Raw genomic sequence first — 20,045 nt, 5'->3', positions numbered from 1 at the left:
ACAAATACGTTTTGTCATTAAAAATCCAATTGAATGGCAAAGTCATATTTTACTAAATATTAATAAAAAAGTAACTTTCATAAAGCTTCCTTTTTCCTGTCTGAGGTTCCTGTAGGCTAATCTGCATTTGCTCCTCCCTTCTGCCAGCCAGTAATTAGCATTTGAATAGGTGTGAATGGATATGAAATACCTCCCAGAAGCAAACAGTAGGCTGACCTGAATGGGCATAGATCATCCCTTTGAACCTGACAGAATATGTTGAGCGGGGCTGTGAGCATCCTTTTTGACTTGTGTCAAATATCAGCTTGAATGCCAAATCAGCGCTGACAGATCTGTTAGTGTTTTATATATAAAATTTGGGGTGCGTTTCAAAGAGGTCTCTCATGTCACAGGCACATATTTTCTGACACCTAGGCAGGGCCATTCCTTTGTCACCCCAGCCAGGCGGGCTCCAATCACAGCTGGCCTCTTTTTCTCATTCAAGTTAAATTTTGCTGGAGTGTCAAATCCAACTTGACAGCTCTGCTTGGGTTTTATGTACAACACTTGGGGCACACTTCTAGCAGCGAGAAAAGGATGCTAAAACAATTCTTGTGTATCCACTGTCTGGTTGTTAGAAAACTGCTTTGTTCTACCCGACTTCTGTCTCTGGGTTTATTGGGGGTACAGTGACTATCCCACAATGGATTTTAGTGCTAGATGTGGGAGGACACTAGGATTATCATAGTACACTGGCTAAACAAAACCCCGCCCCTCAGAGACCAGGTTTAGTTTGACTGAAGACTTTAGCCATCTTGAAAATGACAAACGTGGGTAGAGTTGGCCCCAGAAACCTTTACCACATTAGTTAAGGACTGCTCATGAGTCATTTCCATGCACTAGCTAGTTGCCTTCATATCATTACAAATGTGCCACCAGGTCATCTTGGGTAGCAGGACTATATTTTTACAAAATAGTTTAGATATATACCTATTACTGCTGCATCCATATCAGAGACAGAATGTTTTTGCTTGACACGGTTAATCTGTGGACTTTTCTTCCAACTGCTCCCTTATTTTTAGAAAAACATAAAAAATCCAGCTTGTTCTATTCCTCTGTTTAGGCCACTTACTGTCTCTTTACTGTTGTGTTGTGGACTTGTCTTTTTTTAGGCAGTGTTGGGTCAACTGCAGCAGTATTGTCCCACAAGGTAATAGGTAGTACTGTACTTTCTAAATGCATACTTCTCTGCATGGGTTTTATGTAAAGAACTCTGAAAGAGAAATCCCCAAATAATGTTCAAACCCATGGTTCATCAATCGTGGCGTGATAGTGTGTTTTGTGGCACAGTTTCACTTAATGATGTATAAGTCTTAAGAGCAGTTCAGCAAATGGAATTGCAAACGACCAATCATTTTATAGCATCTTTATCAATTTGTTGATTTCACTTTCATAATTTTTCCCTTTCTGCCCCTTTGTAGGTGCTTACCAGACATCTGATGACTGGGTAATTTCTTGGAAGGGACAAGGTGGAAAAATAAATACTCATTTCACACACTCAATTATCATGGACAGTACAACCTGAAAGATGTCATAGGCTCATACAGGAGTACTATCACTCAGGTTAGTGAGCAATAGACTGATTCAGGCAATACACAGGTTACACAGGCTAGGAATTCAGACAATGGTAGTAATTATCACACAAATTCAGCTTTAAATATGCATTTGGAAATGTGACCACTAAGTCCCCAAAGATCAGCTTCTCAGTATAAGAAATTGCATACAATTTTGCAATCAAATATAACATGTTTATTTTGAAAATATAAAGCATTCCTCTACACAAAAGCTTTGTTTCATAGAACACAAGCTCAATTTCTGCCTTGAAATGCCAGCTTTTCGTGTTTAGCAAATATGTCTTTGGTGCCCAAAAATAAGTTTGTCATTTTCAATAAGTAATTGCATGTACTAGTGCCATACTTGGATAGATTTTGCCTTGCATGCCCATGAATAACCATGTCATGGTTTTACTGCCCATTATATGACAAGCGCTGCCATCATTATTCCAGGGTCAGCATAAATCCCCAGAGTGGACATCATGCCATTGATGCCTATTATAAGAATTACTATCATTAGGACAGAGCCAGTATTGTACATTGGACAGCCACCTTTATGACGTGGATGCTCACAATATACCAAGTATTACCCCCTCTTAGCCATCACCAACAATCTCCCAGGCATTAGCACATCACACAATCTCCCTAACATGCACGCAAGAATGTGCACAGACAGGTAAAGAGTAGCACTCAAGACTTCTTATTTTTTGTTTTTTTAGACTACGAAGTGGCTGCCTTTCACTACTGGCCTCGGGGATTTCCTGTACAGTGCTAACTTTATGAGGTACCGTAGAAGAAATCAAGACCATTATTATGATGGTAAAAGTTCTGTTGGGACAGCACATATAATTTGACTATATATTTATCTGATCATGTAATCCTTTAATAAGCCAAGTGAACTGAAATGCAGAGAGACACACCAATGATGAAAAAGGGTGCGGCTTTTGCCCCCATGTTGCACGGATTGCGATAGAGGAAAATTGGAGCATTTTTCACAAGCAATATTTATAAACAAATTGTGAAGGACAAGGTTCGATGGCGAGCGTGGAAGAAAGGAGGGGGCGTAAACAGTGCAATCTAAGCACCAAAGATAGGCCTTTGCTCAAAAGTACTCTCAAATGGAACACTTGCAGTGGTGGAGATTTGCTGCAGATTGGACCGTCTTCAGTCAATGAGGCAGAACTGGCATTTAGTGTGGAGATACTAGACACTGTTGCCTCACGAGACCTAGCAAACACAAAAGACAGGCTCACTTTTTGCATGAAGCAGCTGAAGGCTTCTGCTCCCAACGAGGCACAAATCTGATTTCTATCATTCCCTTTAGACATATGAGTACCCAAGAAAAGAATAAGAGTTTGGGGGCAAGTAACCATGGGGACTGTGATCGACCGTAATAGTTGAAAGAATGTAGAACCGCTGTTGCGTCGAGAGACATTGGGAGATCCTCCTCCTGATGATAATTCTCCACCCCATCATCTTCCTCCCTCTGATAATTATCATTCCGATGATCCTCCTAATCGACAACCTCCTACTGATGATCAATAACCTGCTCCTCTGACAATTATCCAATTATCATGATTTTTCTCGTTATCAATCTCCTCTGCCTGATTCTGCTTCTCCACCTTCGTCTTCTCATTCATCATCATTCTCCTCCTCCTTGCCCACGTATTTTCAATGCTAATTTCATGTGTTGTTCTCCTGCTCTTAAAAACTCCTTATATCTTCATCATTATCCTGAACCACTTCCTCCTGATCCTTCTCTTTCTGATATTCTTCGTTTGGATCCAACTCCATTTCCTTACTCTCTCATCACATATCCTTCATCTCATGTTTCTCTTCCACTACTTTCACCTCATACCCATCTGCACCACAATTCTCCTCCTTCTTCTGATCCCCTTCTGCTCCTTCTGATCTCTGTTGCGAGCATACTCATATTCCTCCATATCCTAACTTTTGTCATAATCTATGCTATTATACCCCAATCGCTAACCCAAAATGTTTGAAAGCATGCACTACAAACCGGAGTGCAAACTGAAATTTAAGAAGAACATCTACTTACGTGAGCCATTACAAACAGCAGTGTTCGTTTTTACATCCACTTTTTCCTGCTCCTCGGATGATAAATCTGGATAACAAATGCATCTTTTGTGTTTACTACTTTTTGTCTGTTTATCCATCGGAACTGGAGAAGGCTTATCTGCTTCTGAAACTTTGCTCACTGGTTTTGTAATATCTTTGCATCTTGATACAGAAGACGTCAGGGACACATTTGGGGCCACCACTTTATCATACACATACAGATAATAGCTAGAAAATAAGATAATACAATTAGTCACGAATGTAGCTGAACAAACAGCTTCTCTAAACACACAGAGCCTGTATTTGGCAAATTTATTTACCTTAGATTTTTAACAGTGAGATGTCAGGTATATAAACTTCAGAGAACAGATGTTTCTCCTTAATTCTAAAGAGAGACTCTAAACTTACAAAATACTGCCATAAAAACATATGCAACTTAGCAATGTGAACCAAAGATGCTGTACAATGGAAGTATGGAGTAAGCCTTTTACACACAAAAAAATTAATCCACTACTGTAAACACTAAAGAGAATACAAGTATACAAAGCAGCATGCTCCTGCAAAACTATCACATTTCATGTTAGGTGAGGATTCAAGATACCTGAAAAGTGACTGCCAGTAGGCTTCTCATTGGTCACGCAAAAGTAGCAGTCCACTTGAAGTGCCAACTAAGTACCGGGCTGTCCTTATTTGGACGCCACAATGGGTCCGACTTTAATTCTACGGGAAAATAATTAGCCTTGATTTCTTTTTAATAATTGCTTGACAAACCGTAAAAACTTATCTATTTAGTGTTTCATTTTTGGTTGCCTTGCTCAACCTTGACCGAAAAGCTACTGATACCATTTTGCTCTCTAGGAGTACTGCATTCTGATACCACACTGTATCGAAGATCATATTTATTGGTTCACTTACTGCACCAGTCACCTTGAAACTGCGATTCCATCTGCTTCATATGGCTTTGTTCCCTTTCAGAACCAACCTTCCTAAAACGTATGCAGCTCCACACCCATGTTGTTTCTCTTGAGTTTCTGCTGCTATTCTGACTGGATAATGTTATTTGACAAAATAAAAAACAAAAAGTAATATTGTGTAATGTAATATTTTGGCCTTTTGACATAGTTGGTCCAAAGGAGAAGGCCGGTAGGAAAGCCTACAACAGCAGTAGCCCACAGGAAGGACAATTAATAAAATGTGAGACTTAGTGGGAAAAGTGGGACAGCTCAATGAAATTGAGTGGTACGTAAATAATGAAACATATATAAGTAAAGAGGTTGAGGCAAAATTGCACAGCACCTAACGCTATGGTAGAGAAAGAGAATAAACTCACAAGGGGCAAAAACCGAAAGTTCAACCTCTTTCAAATTTCAAAATGGAAAAAGACATTCCAACATTAATCTATAGATATGGTTCAGTACTCTGTTATTAAAGGACCATGATAGTATTCAATCGTAATCATGCTACACAAGACTCAAACTTCAAAGAACAATTTCCTTAGACGTATTTTGAAAAACGTTCATCTTTATTCTTGTTCTCAGCCTTCTTCCATTAAAATTAAGACCGACAGTAACCAACTACTAGTCGAAATACGTCTAAGGAAGAATTTGTGTCATTGAAATTGTTCTTTGAACTTTATGAGTTCTGTGTAGCATGATTACGATTGAATAATATCATGGTCCTTTAAATAATGGAGTGCTGAACCATATCAATAGATGTACACACAGCTATATTAGGGGGGGCATATAGGGGAATTGAGAATTTTATAAAAGCAAGGAAATGAAACTTTGTTTCCAGGGAGTTGGCACCTATATCTATTTTATATAAAATATGTGTCCAAACAATTACAATAACGTTGTGTTAACAGTCAAATCATTTACTACCATTCTGCCTCTTACTCACTGCCACCCTTCTTATGCCACTTATGCTTTCTTTAAGATGTTCTAATTTACCTTCCCATGAGAACCTTTTCATTTCATTTAATTACTTTATGGTTGTTTCGTAAATCATGGTACTTTGCCTTAAAGGCACACGAAAGTGCTCCTTTCTAAGATACAGTTTGTGTAAAGTGATAATCGCGTCAGCTAATTACATTCGAGGAAGTAACCCTTATACCAAGTTCTTTCATCTCTATCCCTGTTCTTCTTGGAATTCAGCTGAACATAAGCATCAAGGAAGCACAAGGGGCCAGACTTTGTCCTCAAACTTGAATGAAAAATGTCACAGCTATCTTAACGGAAAGTTTCAATTCTCTTAAGGACACTGAGGCAAGTATTAGGCTGTTCTTTCCTCACTTTATTTTTACCCCCAGCCAATAAACATTTTTGTTCAACAGACCAAAACTTTATTTCCTATGTGGCATTGGGCAAATAACATTGAAACATATCAACCAGAGTCTAGCAAGTCCCAACAAGACTCCGTGCAGGCGATCTATCCCCCTCTTTCTTTCTGCGACCTCAGCCGATGACTCAAGTATCACACTTGTTTATTGGAATCAGTCCCTGTTGAAAAAAACCTATCATGTAAGAGTCTGTTCTCAAAAGTGCCTTACAATCCAAGAATTCACAATCGGTGATCAAGCACAATAACTTATAACATATGTGCTAAACAGAACAATCCGTCATTAAGTAAAGCAACAGTTACCTACACGTAACTCAGACAACGTCCTTGTATGAATTTCTCATCATAGATATCTCGATATGTAGGGTGGGTACAAAAAAAACATAACATAAAAAGGTCGGGCTAACCCTCGCCTCCTTGTCCTTAATATAATTGAAACCTTTCGTTACAATAGCTAGGAAATTTGTCATTCTATATCAGGACTGGAGGCAAGGATTTGGCTAGTTTAAAGCTTGTCTACCACCAAGAATGACAGGCTTGTGACTGGTTTAAAATAGAACCTCTTACAAGTAGAATCTGAAGACCAGTCTGCTGCATTAAGAATGTCTTCTAGACGGGCTCTCAATGAAAACGCTTTGGAGGCCCTGGCCCCTCTCACTGAATGTGCCCTAAATCGTGATGTGTCAATACCAGCTTCTTGCATGGTCCATTAGACCCACCTGGCAATGGTAGGGGAATAAACTGCTTTATGAGGTTTAGTGAGAACAATAAGCAGTTGCTTTTCTCCATGAGGACGAAGATCCTCAGTCATAGCCTCATAAGCTTTTACAACACACAATTTTGGAACACCTGCAAATATAAAAAATGACACAGTTTTAGAATGGCATTCTGGAAATATGAAAAGTCACTCCGCCTGATGTGAATACTCTACCTGTTATGTCCAGGGACCTCATATCTGAGATTCTTCAACAGGAAAACAAACACAACAAGATAGAGAACTTTGCCGACATCTGCTTTCTTGAAAGATACTTATTTGAAGGCCATGATTTAAGCCTGCTTAAAACTGTGTTATCATCCCTAATGTAGAGTACCAGGGTTCAACGGTAAGAGGCAGTCTGATTCCTCGAAGGAGTTTACACACCAAAGAGTAGACAATCACATGAGCATCACAAACAGAGGGAATGCATTCCCTTTATCTATCCTCCAATCTTGGAGAATCGCATCGGTCGACGCTGCATGAGGCTCCAATCGCCAACTGCAAAATCTGTCCAACTAACGGTCCAGCCGAGAGGCAAAGAGGTCCATCGTGAAGGGACCCCACCTGGATTGACCCCTGAAATGCATTTATAGCATTTGTAGAGCGCTACTGTCATCAAACTGGTATCCTGGCGCTAGCAGACAAGGAAAAACTGACTTGTTGAAAGAAATGCACATACACAGTGTACAGCTGTGGCTAGTATACTTCGGTAGGAGCGAAGTTTCAAGGCTTTCCTGAAATGTTGCAGCTCCATTGAAACCCTTAGTGAGTGAACAAGCTCATTCCACATCTAGGCTGCCTTGATTGAGAAGGCCCAGCCCCCGTGCCTAGACCTTCGATAGAGATGGGTACAGACAAGGTTTGCCACACTAGAATGGAGTTGTATCATAGGGATGTATCTTTTAAATCTGTGTTGCAGTGGCACAGGACCTTTCTGCTATAAGGCCTTAAACACAATGCACATGGCTCTGAACATGATCCTTTGCTTTAGAGGAAGCCAGTGCAGGTCCTTCAGGGAGTCCTGCACCAAGGACCTATGGGGTCTGGTTAATGCCAGCTTTGTCTCTGCCACTTGCACTCTGCACAGACACTTAATCAAACAGTCAGGTGCTTGAAGTAGTAACACATTGGAATAATCTAGTGTATGAAGTATGACATTCCACAGGGTTTGGAATATGAGGGCAGCAATGGGAGCACCTTCCTTAGCCCAGGTAGTAGTGCAAAACATGTGCCTGATACTTTTGTCACATGCTTTTCCAGGGATAGATTATTGTCAAACACTACCTCAAGATTGCGAATTGTGTCTGATGGCTGAAGCGTCTCTGTTGAGAGGGACCAGAAATGTTGGGGGAAGTGTCATGGGCCTAGAAACTCTGTGTTGTTCCCATTTAATTTCAAGGAGTTAGTATTCATCCACTCACGGATTTCGGACATGCTGCTTTGAAAGGCCAGGAGTGTCTCATCCCGGTTGTTAGTAAGGGACAATAACAGTTGTGTATCGTCCACATAATTTACCAACTTCAAGCCATGTTCCTTTATGAGTGTTAGAGGGGCTTCATATAGACACTGAACAGGATATGTCAATCCCTGCGGGGACTCCCTGACGCAGGTATTTGTATTCAGAGCAGTAAGGCGGTAAAGCAACAGCGTGACTCCTATCTGCCAAATATGATTCCATCCATTTCAGCACGGAGCCCCCCACTCCAATTGCGACTAATCTATCCAGGAGGATTGTTTGGCTGACATACTGAAGGCAGCCAACAAGTCAAGCATAATCAAGACTGTCGACTGACCTCTGTCCACCCTCATCCGCAGCTCATTCAGTCCAGTAATTAGGGCCGACTCTGTGCCATGTCCCAGTCGGAACTCAAACTGTTCATCCTTAAGGAGGGAGTGGACCTCTAGCAAGTGGGATAACTTACTGCTCACATATCGCTCTACTATTTTCACAGACAAAGGAAGGTGCATTATGAGTCTGTAGTTACTCAGGATTCATGGATTCGCTGAAGGTTTTTATCCTTTTTTTTTATTTTTTAACAAGAGGAGTAACTATTGCCTTCTTCCAGACAGGTGGTACATAAAGTCCCTGACTCCAAGGATTGATAATACAGCTGGAGAGTTGGGGAAGCCAGCTCATCTTCCAGCTCTTTTCATACCCTTACAAGCAGGGAATCTAGTGGTGTCCGAAGGTGATAGATCTTTTGATTTCCATTGATATAGGTTCAAAGAGGGCCAACCTATTTGCCTGGCCTACTGGTACCTCTGAACTCTTATGGACCAGGTTGGGTGTAGTTTGAGTGGGGGTACCAAAATCTACCAATATCTTGGTAATCTTTTATCGAAGAAATCCACCAGATAATCGCATAACTCCTGCGACTGAGTGGCAGTCTTTTTAACACAGTCAGGGTACAATAGTTGCAGGAGGTTCTCAAAAACTTTTTTCATGCCATTTGAGGCTACCAGAATTTAATCCGCGAAACCTTTTACTTTGGTTTTGCTGATCTTTCTTTTGTAATTGTCCAGAAGGTCTTTAAACAATCCTTGTTGACCTCAAAGTAACTCCTCCGCCATTTCCTTTCAAGATTTCTGCATGCTAATTTCAGCTTTTTCAAAGACTCATTGTACCAGGGCACGGAGGGTTGGCGCAGAGGTTTAGTGCAGGGATTATTTTATTTAAGGGTTTGAGGATCCCCTGCTCATACATAGAGCAGTCAACCACCATGGAGTTCTCCGGTTCAAGAGTGATATTGAGGGGGGGGGGGGGGGGGGGGGGGGGTTCAAAGAGAGGCACCCTATCCATCCTTTTTAGTTTGTGCCACACCCTTCTTATCCCTGTTGGTAGGGGCTGGTTTGGGAAACCGTGGTTCCTTTCCCCTTATTTGGAAATAAATCAGGGCATGATCCTTCCAACATAGTGCCAGGAACTCATTTACTGAGGTCAGTCCACTGGGTCAAAGATAAGGTCCAAAATATGCCGTGCCCGATGGGTGGGGCCCCACACCTGTTGTTGAAGGCCTACTACCTCACAAGATCTCAACAGATCCTTGACAGGGTGCTCATAATTTAAAGCCCCCTAGGATAAAGAAGCTGGAGTGAGCCAATGCCATGTTGGAGAATACCTCTATCAGAGGATTTAGGAGAGAGCTTGGGAGCCCTGGAGGTCTGTAACAAAGCACCCCAGAGAAAGTTCTACCTTTTTCTGTTTTTAAGGTAAAACTCAGGTGTTCTGGCCCTTCTATTTCATCAAGCGAGAGGGGAGCGCGGTTCAAATTTTCTTTATAGAGGATTCCAACCCCTCGTTCCTTTGTATTGGCTCTGGCCTTATGTAAGGCTTTGAAGCCCTGGGATCATGCCAGGCCCAGATCAACTGTCGACTCTGAGGTAGTCCAGGTCTCTAGGATAAACAAACCATCCCAGTCCCCGCCCTAGAGTAGTAAATGGATATTGGTGCACCATTTCACAAGCGACCTTGCATTCAGCAAGCCGCACCTCATACTCATAGATTCCATACTTGAGTTGCCTTTAAGAGTCTCAATACTTCCTTTTCCAGTTTTGACCTCCCATAAGGTTTCACACTGCTTACGTTACCAATGTGTAGCAATTCCTCTCTAGTGTAGTGAATGCTGGAGGTGGGAGTATGGAGGGAGGGAACAGGGGGATGCCGAAGCCCTGATATAAAACAGGCAAAATGGCTGGTGCTGTGCATGGTCAGTGCTCGGACGGGCTCAGACTGGCTTCCCTTAGGCGTGCCAGTGGCGCCGGCCTCTGCCTCATATAGTCTTTTAAGAGGGAGCCTAGAGTACTGACCATGGCCATGTCCAGTATTTTGGATAGAGGTCCTGTTACATCCAGCAATTTGTCCTGGCATGAACGCCAGAACAGCAGATTCCCTTTTTAAGGTCCCACACAAATTTTGCTAAAAATGGTAGCCCTTTTGGTGTCAGTTTCGGATGGGAGGGTAACTTTGCCCTCCAGGGAATGAAGATGACACTCTGCCCGCAAGGAAATAACGCTACTCCTTATCCAGGGGTTTTCTTAAACAGCCCACCATTTAGGAGGCCACCTTTGGTGCAGGGGACCATACTGCCGATTGCAGATGTGAAAGGTCTGTCTAAAACAGGGCGTTGGGGACGTAAATCCAGCATGGGATTCCCTTATGGGAAAACAGCGTTGCCAGACAGGCACCAGAGGCGACCTGAATCACCATCCCCATTCGAAATGTTAGAGGAGTCAACACCATCTAAGGGGACAGGAGACGGGGGAAGGAAGGGCCCCCTGAGGTGCTAGGGATCTCATCAGGGGGAGGGCTGGGAATCCATTAAGGCCTTCTTAAGGCAGGCAAAGGCATCGCGATAGACCCCAAGGTCATCTGCGCATTTGCGTTTCATGTCCAGAGTTGGTGCAGAGGGCTGCCCTGGAGGTATGGGGGGCCAGAGGCCCAGATAGATCTTCCATTGGTGTGAGGATTTAGCGGCACTGCAATTCTATTTGGGGAATTTTCTTCTCCAAGGGCACCACTACCTGGGACACTGCCTTGAAGATGGAGACATTCATGATTTGGCAGAACTAGTCATTGATAGGAAGATAAGCTACTTCCTCCTCTTCCATGCACTCTTCAGATTCTTGCATCGGGAAACATATCTATTACTGCGGTAATAAAGAGGGCAATACAAAACTGGAGTTAACCCAGGAAAGATATTGGTATTCCCAGAAGCAACCGTAAATCAGGCCCTAAATAGTCCTTGGGACAGTGTACTCCCTTCAGTCTAACTGGATTAATGACTGTCGCCTGGGTCGTGTGCCAAACAACTTGCATCATCCGAGGATCATTTTGACCCGTGGGGTTTTCAGACTCCAGGCGGTGGCTCTGCTATGTGGTGTTTTAATGGCTAAACTGTCAAGAATTCATCCCTCGTAAAAATATGTGGCTGATCGCGCTTCATCCAATCACCGATAATGGGTGAAACTGACACGCCGGGAGGTTAGACGCACTGAGCCCACAATCAACAGCGGACGACCACACCACGCATCAGAGCCTAATAGTGAGAGAAGCGACGCGGGAGAACGAGATTGTTTCCACAGCCATGCTGCAAAGTAAAGCGTTAGTTACACGCAAATCAATCTAACACACTTTACATGCCTGATAATGACACTATAAAGTATTGAAATAAGCAGAAAAAAGGCAGTAAACGAACAGAGAAGCACAGCGGTAAGATAACTTAACCGAGGCTGCTGAAGAAGCAAAGAAAGAGGGGATAGAGCGCCTTGAGAAGCCTGTTTGCTTTTCATGGCTACTTCTTTCAACCAGCATGCGGCTAACCGCTGTTTCTGCAATAGTCCTACACTGCTCTTAAAAAACACGTTGGATCCTATTTTCTGAGAGCTGCATGTAAAAGACAATCAAATTGATGAAGCTTACCAATACTGCTGGATTTTAAGAAACTCAAGTCCAACTTAAGAGCATGGGAAGAGGCTAGCATCTGAAATGCCACATGGTGAAATGAAGAGTGACCCAAAAGTAACAATAATAGAATAGAATATGAAGTGGTGGAATTGTTTGTGATGCTATTTGGAATTAATTTAGACAGTGCTTAACTACAACTGTAGGGTTAAAGCAGAAAGGGAATTTCACCTGGGGTGCATTACTGAATGGGAGTGTCCTGTTGGTTCATCTTCCTGCTTTATAACTGGATACCAATGTGGCAGGTGAAAGTCTTGATGAGAGTCCGTCTAAAACCAAGAATGAAAGCATTAACATTAGTTCCTTGAAAGTGTATTTTAAAAACGTTGCTCATGATGGATTGATATTAGAACAAGCTGGATACAGACACCAAACACAACTAGAATAAAACTATGACAATGTAACCACAATTGGAGAAAGAAATATGGAACCGATTCAGATTTAAAGTATCTGTTAAGGGTGTACTTGGTGAGAAGCACTCCTAGGTTATAGGTAATATTTACCAAATTCTACATTTTTCGTTGAATGCAGAAGGAATACATGTATAAAAAAATCAGTAACTAGTGTCATTCATCCAATAAGACTACTTTAAATTAGTCAAACAAGACGGTGCCAATAAGTTCATGGTCATTGCACTTAATGAAAATGTACTACCTGTATGTGTGCAAAATAACCAAGGATGGATCATGAAACGACACATAGCTAAGGAACATAACAATTTGGTAGACATTGAACACAATGTGATATGCAAACAACGGCTTAATATTCAGTTTGTTCAATGTTTTACTTTCCTTTATAAGCCAACTGTGACATGCGCATATTGGAGAAACTTTGACAAACCCATCCTCATTTTATTTTAATTTCTAGAACAAAAACAGACACATTGAATTACCTTCCTTCAGGTTTAAAGAAGCGGTTATCCATCCACAAATCCCAGCAAAGCCCTATCGGCCATGCATTTTTGTAAGTGGGACATAGTAACACAGATGCAGCACAACACAAGTTTAAAACTGCAGCAGCAAGCGATACATTATAATACATTAGCAAATACTTAACAGATCAGTTCCATCTGTACAGAAATTCTGTGAGATGCACGAAATACTAGTGCAGCGGACCCAACAGTACCTTTGATCACATAAAAGGTGCAATTGCTCTTACCATTTCATGCTCTACGAAGGGTTGCTTGCTGCTAGCACTTTTTCAAGTAAGTTACAAGTGAGAACTGTAGGTAGGTTTCAATGTGAATGTAGCAGAAAATGAGGACCAGCTGCAAAAAGTCATACCGAGTTCTGTCCTAAACTGCTAGGTAAAGGAGACACGGAACTAGCTTTGGCCATTAATATATATGTTAAATTCAGCAGTACATCTTCAGAACAAAATGCAAGTGCATTTATTACACCCGCGCTCTGCTGTGACCAAGTGAACAGAAAGTTTTGTGTTCCACATTTAAATCTGGTTTTACTAGAGATTTTTAGGTCTGCTTTAGCCAAGACCTTTTGATTTTATTACAATTATATGCATAATATACTTATTGAAAGGGGCTTTCAGCCACCTCTCTTCATCCATTGGTCTATTGTTGTGTCATTCACATTTTGCTTCCGCCCACCACAGCATACAGCATGGGGCAATGGGTCAGCCTACTTCCTCCACTGGTTAACTTGACTTTGAGTGACTGCATTTTGTTCTTTCACAATGAACACATTCTTAGACAAGGTAGTTACCTTCAGTTCCTATGTTTTTGTTTTTACTTTATAATTACTTATGTGTTGCCTTTGTAGTTAGAGTACGAGGTGAAAGTAGGGCCATTTTACCAGATGTGAGCATAGGTCACATTTCAAGCTTTACCAGCTCTGGTCAATGATGTTGTAAATTCCTTTTGAAGTGTCCTTTGTTTATCTAAATTTCGTAGCACAACAAATTGTGTCAGATTATTCTTGACTCAATTTCAGCAATACACTTTGTCGAGGAAGAAAATCAGCCTTTATCATTTTTAATTTGCAGCACTTGTACTACTTTTGAAAATGTTTTTCCTTCTTTGATTTTTTTTTGTCTTATTCCTTCTTTCATTCTGTCTTTATTTCATTCTGTCTTGCTTTTGTTCCTGCTTTCTTTCTGGCCTACTTTAATTTTTGCTTGTTTTCTTTCTTGACGGCTTTCTTTCTTTCTTGCCGGCGTTCTTTCTTTCCGGATTTCTTTTTTGCCTGGTTTTATTTTTTCCCTGGTTTCTTTTTTGCCTGCTTCCATTTATTCTTTCTTTCTTTAAGGCAAAAGACTGACAGCCAATGGCAGAACAAGTGACTTTTTTACGTCGATGTTAGTCAAGACCTTTTACTAAAATTAAGTGTGCGACGTAGTTACTTACAGTGGGTTTCTGCCACGCTAAATCAATTTGACTGTGCTTGTGTCATTCACATTTTTCTCCCATCCACTCCAGCATGAACCAAGGGGCAATGCTTCACTATGAGTTTCGCCATCCTGTACCTTCACAATGAGCACATCCACACACAACATAATTCCCCTTCAGTGCCAGTGATTACTATGGTAATGCATGCTTTTTTTTAGACCAAAAACAATATTGCCTTTAGTCAATTCTTTTTTCTGTAGGAGTGACGAAAATCCTGCAGCTTCCCACATAATAGGGTTTTGTAAAAACTATGACTAAACAAAATAAAAATTACCAAAGGGCTGGCGGGCAACGCCAGACCTATTGGCTTTGCCAATTATTGTTTTTGAACAAGGCAGTACTGAGTACTGCTTAGTGTGTTGAGTACTTGAGGTAGGTGTGAGACAATTGCCCCTGCTTGTTTTCAACAAAATTGGAGTCTGTCCTTTCTTGGAGGTCTTCTTTGTTCATCCAGAGAGCAGGGTGGCCTTCATAACACCTCAGCGGGTGACAAACGAAGTAATGGGTTTGTTGCTTACGCTACATTCCCTATCTCGCAGCTATTCGTGACCACAAAACAGGGCATAGACTAATGCAGCCCATTAATGATAAACCCCAACAATGCATTTTACGGAGCACTTTTCTAAATAATTTTTCTAAAATTCACACGTTTGACAGACAGCACTTAAAGAGAACTCATTAAAATATTCCAACACTTATATGGCAGGAAAGCCAGCAAAACTGAAGCTCCACAGAAGTAATCGCGAGGTACAGATGTGCCACCCAAAAGAACATTCAAATTGAAGCCATATCAACTTATTTTTCTTATACAACGTCCATTCAAAACAAATTCAAATCCATAGATTTTACAAGCAAGTCAAACAGTCTTACGTAATCTGACACCTCATACCACTTCTCAAGATTGCTGAAGTCTTTCTTCACTTCTTCTTTTTTCCAAACCACCAAACACGCACGACTAGACTCAAACATTCACAAACCACCTTCACTCGCACAGCAATCAGACACCGATCACTTTACAAAACCTAAGTGCAACACATATTTGGAAATCCCTGGCCTAGCTACAAGGGGCAGACAACTTCCAACAGCATGGATGTATTGCCAGCTAAGCAACGCATAATATCAAGTGAAAGATGTCAAACAAGTGCATACAGTACCCTTGTCAACTTATTGTCTGTGTGATACAACTGCCACACTTTTGAAAGTAAGATGGAGAGTCCTAAATGAGAAAAAAAATTGAGTGTGGCAGGAAAATGAATATTAAAATAATCTTACAGCACATGGTATGGAGCTGTGTCGTGATACAGCCTTTTTGGAAGAGGGTGACATCCTGTCTGGGCCAGGTGCTGGCCTGGACCATCCCACTCAACCCTAGGCTGCTGCTTCTTCATAGCAAAGAAGAGATTGGAGGGAACCGCTACAAGCAGCACCTCCTGTTTTTGGGCCTAACCCTTACTAAAGAGACATAGCACAGAAATGGAAGGCGACTTCTCCACCAAGCGTAGGGGGTTGGAAGAAGGCAATGGGTAGGTGCCGAAATCGTGGTCTTTCAAGCGTGGGGATGCTCACAGAAGCACAGAAGAATCTGGTCTCGCTGGGCGACACATAGGGGCATTGAATTACCCCCTTTACCACACTCAGATCTTCATCATCCCACTGGGTAATACATGGGTCCTATTCCGATACCATAGTCCGACACAATTGATCACTAACAGACATGTTTTTAGCGAACGCAATTACGAATACTTTGTAAGGTTCGGTGTCGTTTGTTACTCATCGGCCTGGTGTTCTACAGGCCAAGCTGTTATGGAATGATAAAATCAGGTACTCTATGTCTTTTGCATCATATTTAATGTATTTGCTGGGCTCAATCCATTCTGTACCTTTAAAAACAAATAACATTTGTTGTGAAAAAAGAAATTTATCTTACAAACTCATTGGCGCAATCTGAGAACACCAATCCGAAATACAGCAAACTGGAATGTCCCAATAAGCTTCCCTGTATTATGCTGATTGATCTACTGAAATAGTGGGTTAACATATTAGCAAGCTAAGACTACTGGGAAAAATTAGACGCAGAAACACATTGTTGTTTGCCCAAAATTACATAAACTGATCAAGCTTCTGAAGCTTAATTAAATCAGGTCTCCAAGGTTCTTAAAAAACGTTAACTCATTTTACTTCGTCATGTAAACATTAACTAGAATTTGAGGACCATACTTAACACCATTTGCTAGACTTTAACTCTCTTTTTGGGGATAGTTTCTATTTTGAGTCGACTTTCCCCCCTTTTGATCTGGGTTCCTTGTTTATAGACTAATCTTCTCTCTACCTCTCTTTGGGCCATTTCTTTCATTTAATCGCAGTCCCCCTCGGCTTCGCTCTCGCACCAGTTTAGGTCTCGAGTAGCACCTAGCTTTTAGCTGTATGACTGCGAAACTATTTCACACCCTAACAAAAACCTACAGTGCGTTTAGAGCCCACCCATTGGTTGGCTTTATTGTCACTCATTTGGTTGCTTCTTATTAATTTGCTTGCTTTTCTCTTTTTGTGTTTGACCCTCCTCAGGGTCATAGCCGCTTTACCATTCTTTTAACTGGATGAATTATGCTTCCACTGCTCATATTCAGATAACTACTTTTTTCTTCTTTCGGCACTCCAGGAGAGTGAATGTGTTTTCTAGCTCTCTCTACCTCGTGTGCTGCATCACCCTCAAATACCCTGGTGCATTCAGTGTTCCTCCTCAACCTTCCTATCTTTTCTGTAAAAGCACAGCAACAGTGATATTTATGCCAGGTTATGACTAAAGACGAGACTTTAAGGGTTGATTTTGTTCCATCTCTTACATTACACGTACAAAAACAGGCCTTGGTACAAAGATTTTTCTAGCACCTTGGAACCGGCTCCCTCCTGCACTCATTCATGATGGGTTTGAGGCAGAAGGTAATCTTAAGCATGACTGAAAATAGATACATCTTCTCCTGGAGGTCCATAAATCTGCTCCCTGAACTAATACAGAGGAGCAAATGTCTCTGGCACTTGTTTCTATTGTGAGTCCCCCATAGAAACTAAAGTAGGCATTAAGAAACATTTTCCTTTCAAATCCAACATTTACTTATTCTTTTTAAAGTCTGTTCAGGGTTACCCAAGTGAAAAGGCTTCTAAGGTACCTTAAGATATGGGTTTGTTTTGCCTCCAAAATTTTTAAATGATTGTTAATCGTTTACCGTTTTTTAATAATGCTTTACAAACAAACACTGGCAAAGCCAATAGGTTAGTGACTGCATTAGGAAGGAAAGAACAATTGACTATGACAATGCTTGTTTCACTCTGTCTCCTCCTATTCTCGCTCTTCCTCTGTATCCTTTCGCTCACCTTTTCTCTATGCCCCTCTTCCTCTAAGTTTGCCTAACATCATTCTTTCACCCTACCCCCCACAACTCGGTCTCTAATATACTATCTTGTGCCCCCTCGCACTTCCATTTCTCGAGTTCTTCTAACTTTTTCTCTGACTAGCTCATCTATTTTAAACACTTTTTATGGCCTTTCCTCTCCCCCATTCAAGTCTTTCTTCCTTTCTTTTCTGCTTCTTTTTCTTACCCCCACCCACCGTATCTGTTTACATTATTTCTACTTTGCACATTTCTATCTTGTCTGCTTTGTTTTGGCGTCCGATTCACTCACTCAACTTCTCTTTCTATCCCTCTAGGTCACTCATGCTTTTTGACTTTTACTCGGACTGAACATCATCCCTATCGCTCTGCCCCACCTCCATGTTTCACTGGCTCTCAAAATGCAGGTCTCACCTTTGCATTCTTGTGCCGATCACATTGCCCCTCTCTCCAGGACATGTCTTTCATTTTCTCACAATCTGCCCTCTCTTCCTTCCTATCACTCCCTCATTTCTCCTCTAAGACCTCCATTCCTAATTCTCCCCTCTCTTACACCATCATTGTGTCTCTATTATTGTCTTTCTCATCAACATGCTTTCTGCCCCATACAAAATCACACGTTCTTATCCTTCCTCTTTTCTCTAAGAGATGTGGCTTTGTGCTGTGAGCTGCTACTTAGGACAGATGGTGAGCAGGAATAAAACACAGTAAGGAATTGCCACAGTTGTTTTGCTGAAATTTGGAAATATAAAAAGTGGTTTAATGTGGTGGCTCTCTGTGAGAGATTGGGTTCTCTTAACTATAGATGCCATGACAAATGAGCTTCAAACAGCCGGAGAAGAGGTGATATCAACTTATGCGAGAGACAAAAAAATAAAAAAACTTTCAGCAGACCCTTCCCATTGCCCTCTCTTTCCAATAATACAGCTTCAGTGTAGGGCTCCTCAAACAGCAACAGAAACGTGACAGGGATGAGCTCACCAATACGTACGGCAACAGATTACGAGTGGAGCGGTCAACAAAACACTTACAATTGAGCCCAGTTGGAGGCACTGTGATACTTCCAGAGAATGAGGTTATGCCACAGATCGCGCTCAGACTGCAGTGGCATGAAGCTAGCACAATTCTGACATAAACAATGTCTTGATTAGCCTAGTCCTCCAAAGCAGAAGGACTAGATCAATAGCAAGACTGGGAGTTACACTAACCACGCCATTTCCCATAGGTCACAGGCTGAGGTGAGATCAAGTTCACTCAGCCTTTGACAGGGTGCCGTTAGATACTCCTTCTCCGACTCCATCCTCTCCTCATCTTGCCAAAAGCTGATGGTCAGGGCAACAATCTTCATACCAGAGCTTGTGACATTATAGGGAAAGGTGGGGAGAAAAGGCATGGTCTCCACCATAAACCCTCCACCTGGCTCAGGCAGAGTTTTGCTAGCTCAGTCACCTGCTTACACCCACACGTTTTACAAGTGGTACAGAGATTAACCCTGGGAAATAAACTAAGGCCGCCTTGTAAACCTCACTGCCCCAGCCTTGGCTCCTAGCTGTAGCTCACGGACACTAACGCAGTGGAAGGTAAAAGATGAGACACGGTTGGGGATAGCTTGCATTGAGGTGGTTCCCTGGGTACAAAAAGTTGCACTGCAGCATTTCTATTCTGCATTTTCTATGTTAAGCATAGAGATGTTAGCTCTTGCTTTCCAGATGTGACATTTATTATGGACATAAGATACTTTGTTATTGTTTAGAATATGTTGTGGACATGAGTGGGCTTCTTTAGAAGTGACAGTTGCTTTGTGCGATAGCGTATTCCTTCACAAACCCCTCATAATTCCTGGGCAATAGTTGTTTTTTATGACCCCTGATTATTTTCTTTGACATGTTCAAGCACAGTAAAAGGAAGGTTTTTGATGCCCATTAGATTGGGGTCTAAGCTTGAGGAAGGTCCACATCCAAAGATAGCCCCGGGGCTGCATGTTTATGGTAAAATCAATATAAAACTGAAACACGTTAGCAAAACT

At 41.6% G+C, this 20,045-nt stretch overlaps 1 protein-coding gene across 2 annotated transcripts in view; it reads right to left on the bottom strand.

Annotated features, from left to right (window-relative positions):
- Window positions 1-20,045, bottom strand: part of SKIL (SKI like proto-oncogene) — a 198,663-nt gene that overhangs the window by 109,145 nt on the left and 69,473 nt on the right. For both annotated transcript variants that reach the window (XM_085635244.1, XM_085635245.1), the window contains exons 3-4: window positions 12,398-12,495; window positions 3,652-3,899 (exon numbers count right to left, since the gene is read on the bottom strand). In XM_085635244.1, coding sequence (XP_085491370.1) covers window positions 3,652-3,899; window positions 12,398-12,495 — 346 coding nt within the window. The remainder of the gene's footprint in view (window positions 1-3,651; window positions 3,900-12,397; window positions 12,496-20,045) is intronic.

The sequence above is a fragment of the Triturus cristatus genome, chromosome 11 (assembly GCF_964204655.1).
Source record: "Triturus cristatus chromosome 11, aTriCri1.1, whole genome shotgun sequence".
Classification (NCBI taxonomy): Eukaryota; Metazoa; Chordata; class Amphibia; order Caudata; family Salamandridae; genus Triturus; species Triturus cristatus.
This window is presented reverse-complemented; position numbering and strand designations above follow the sequence as displayed.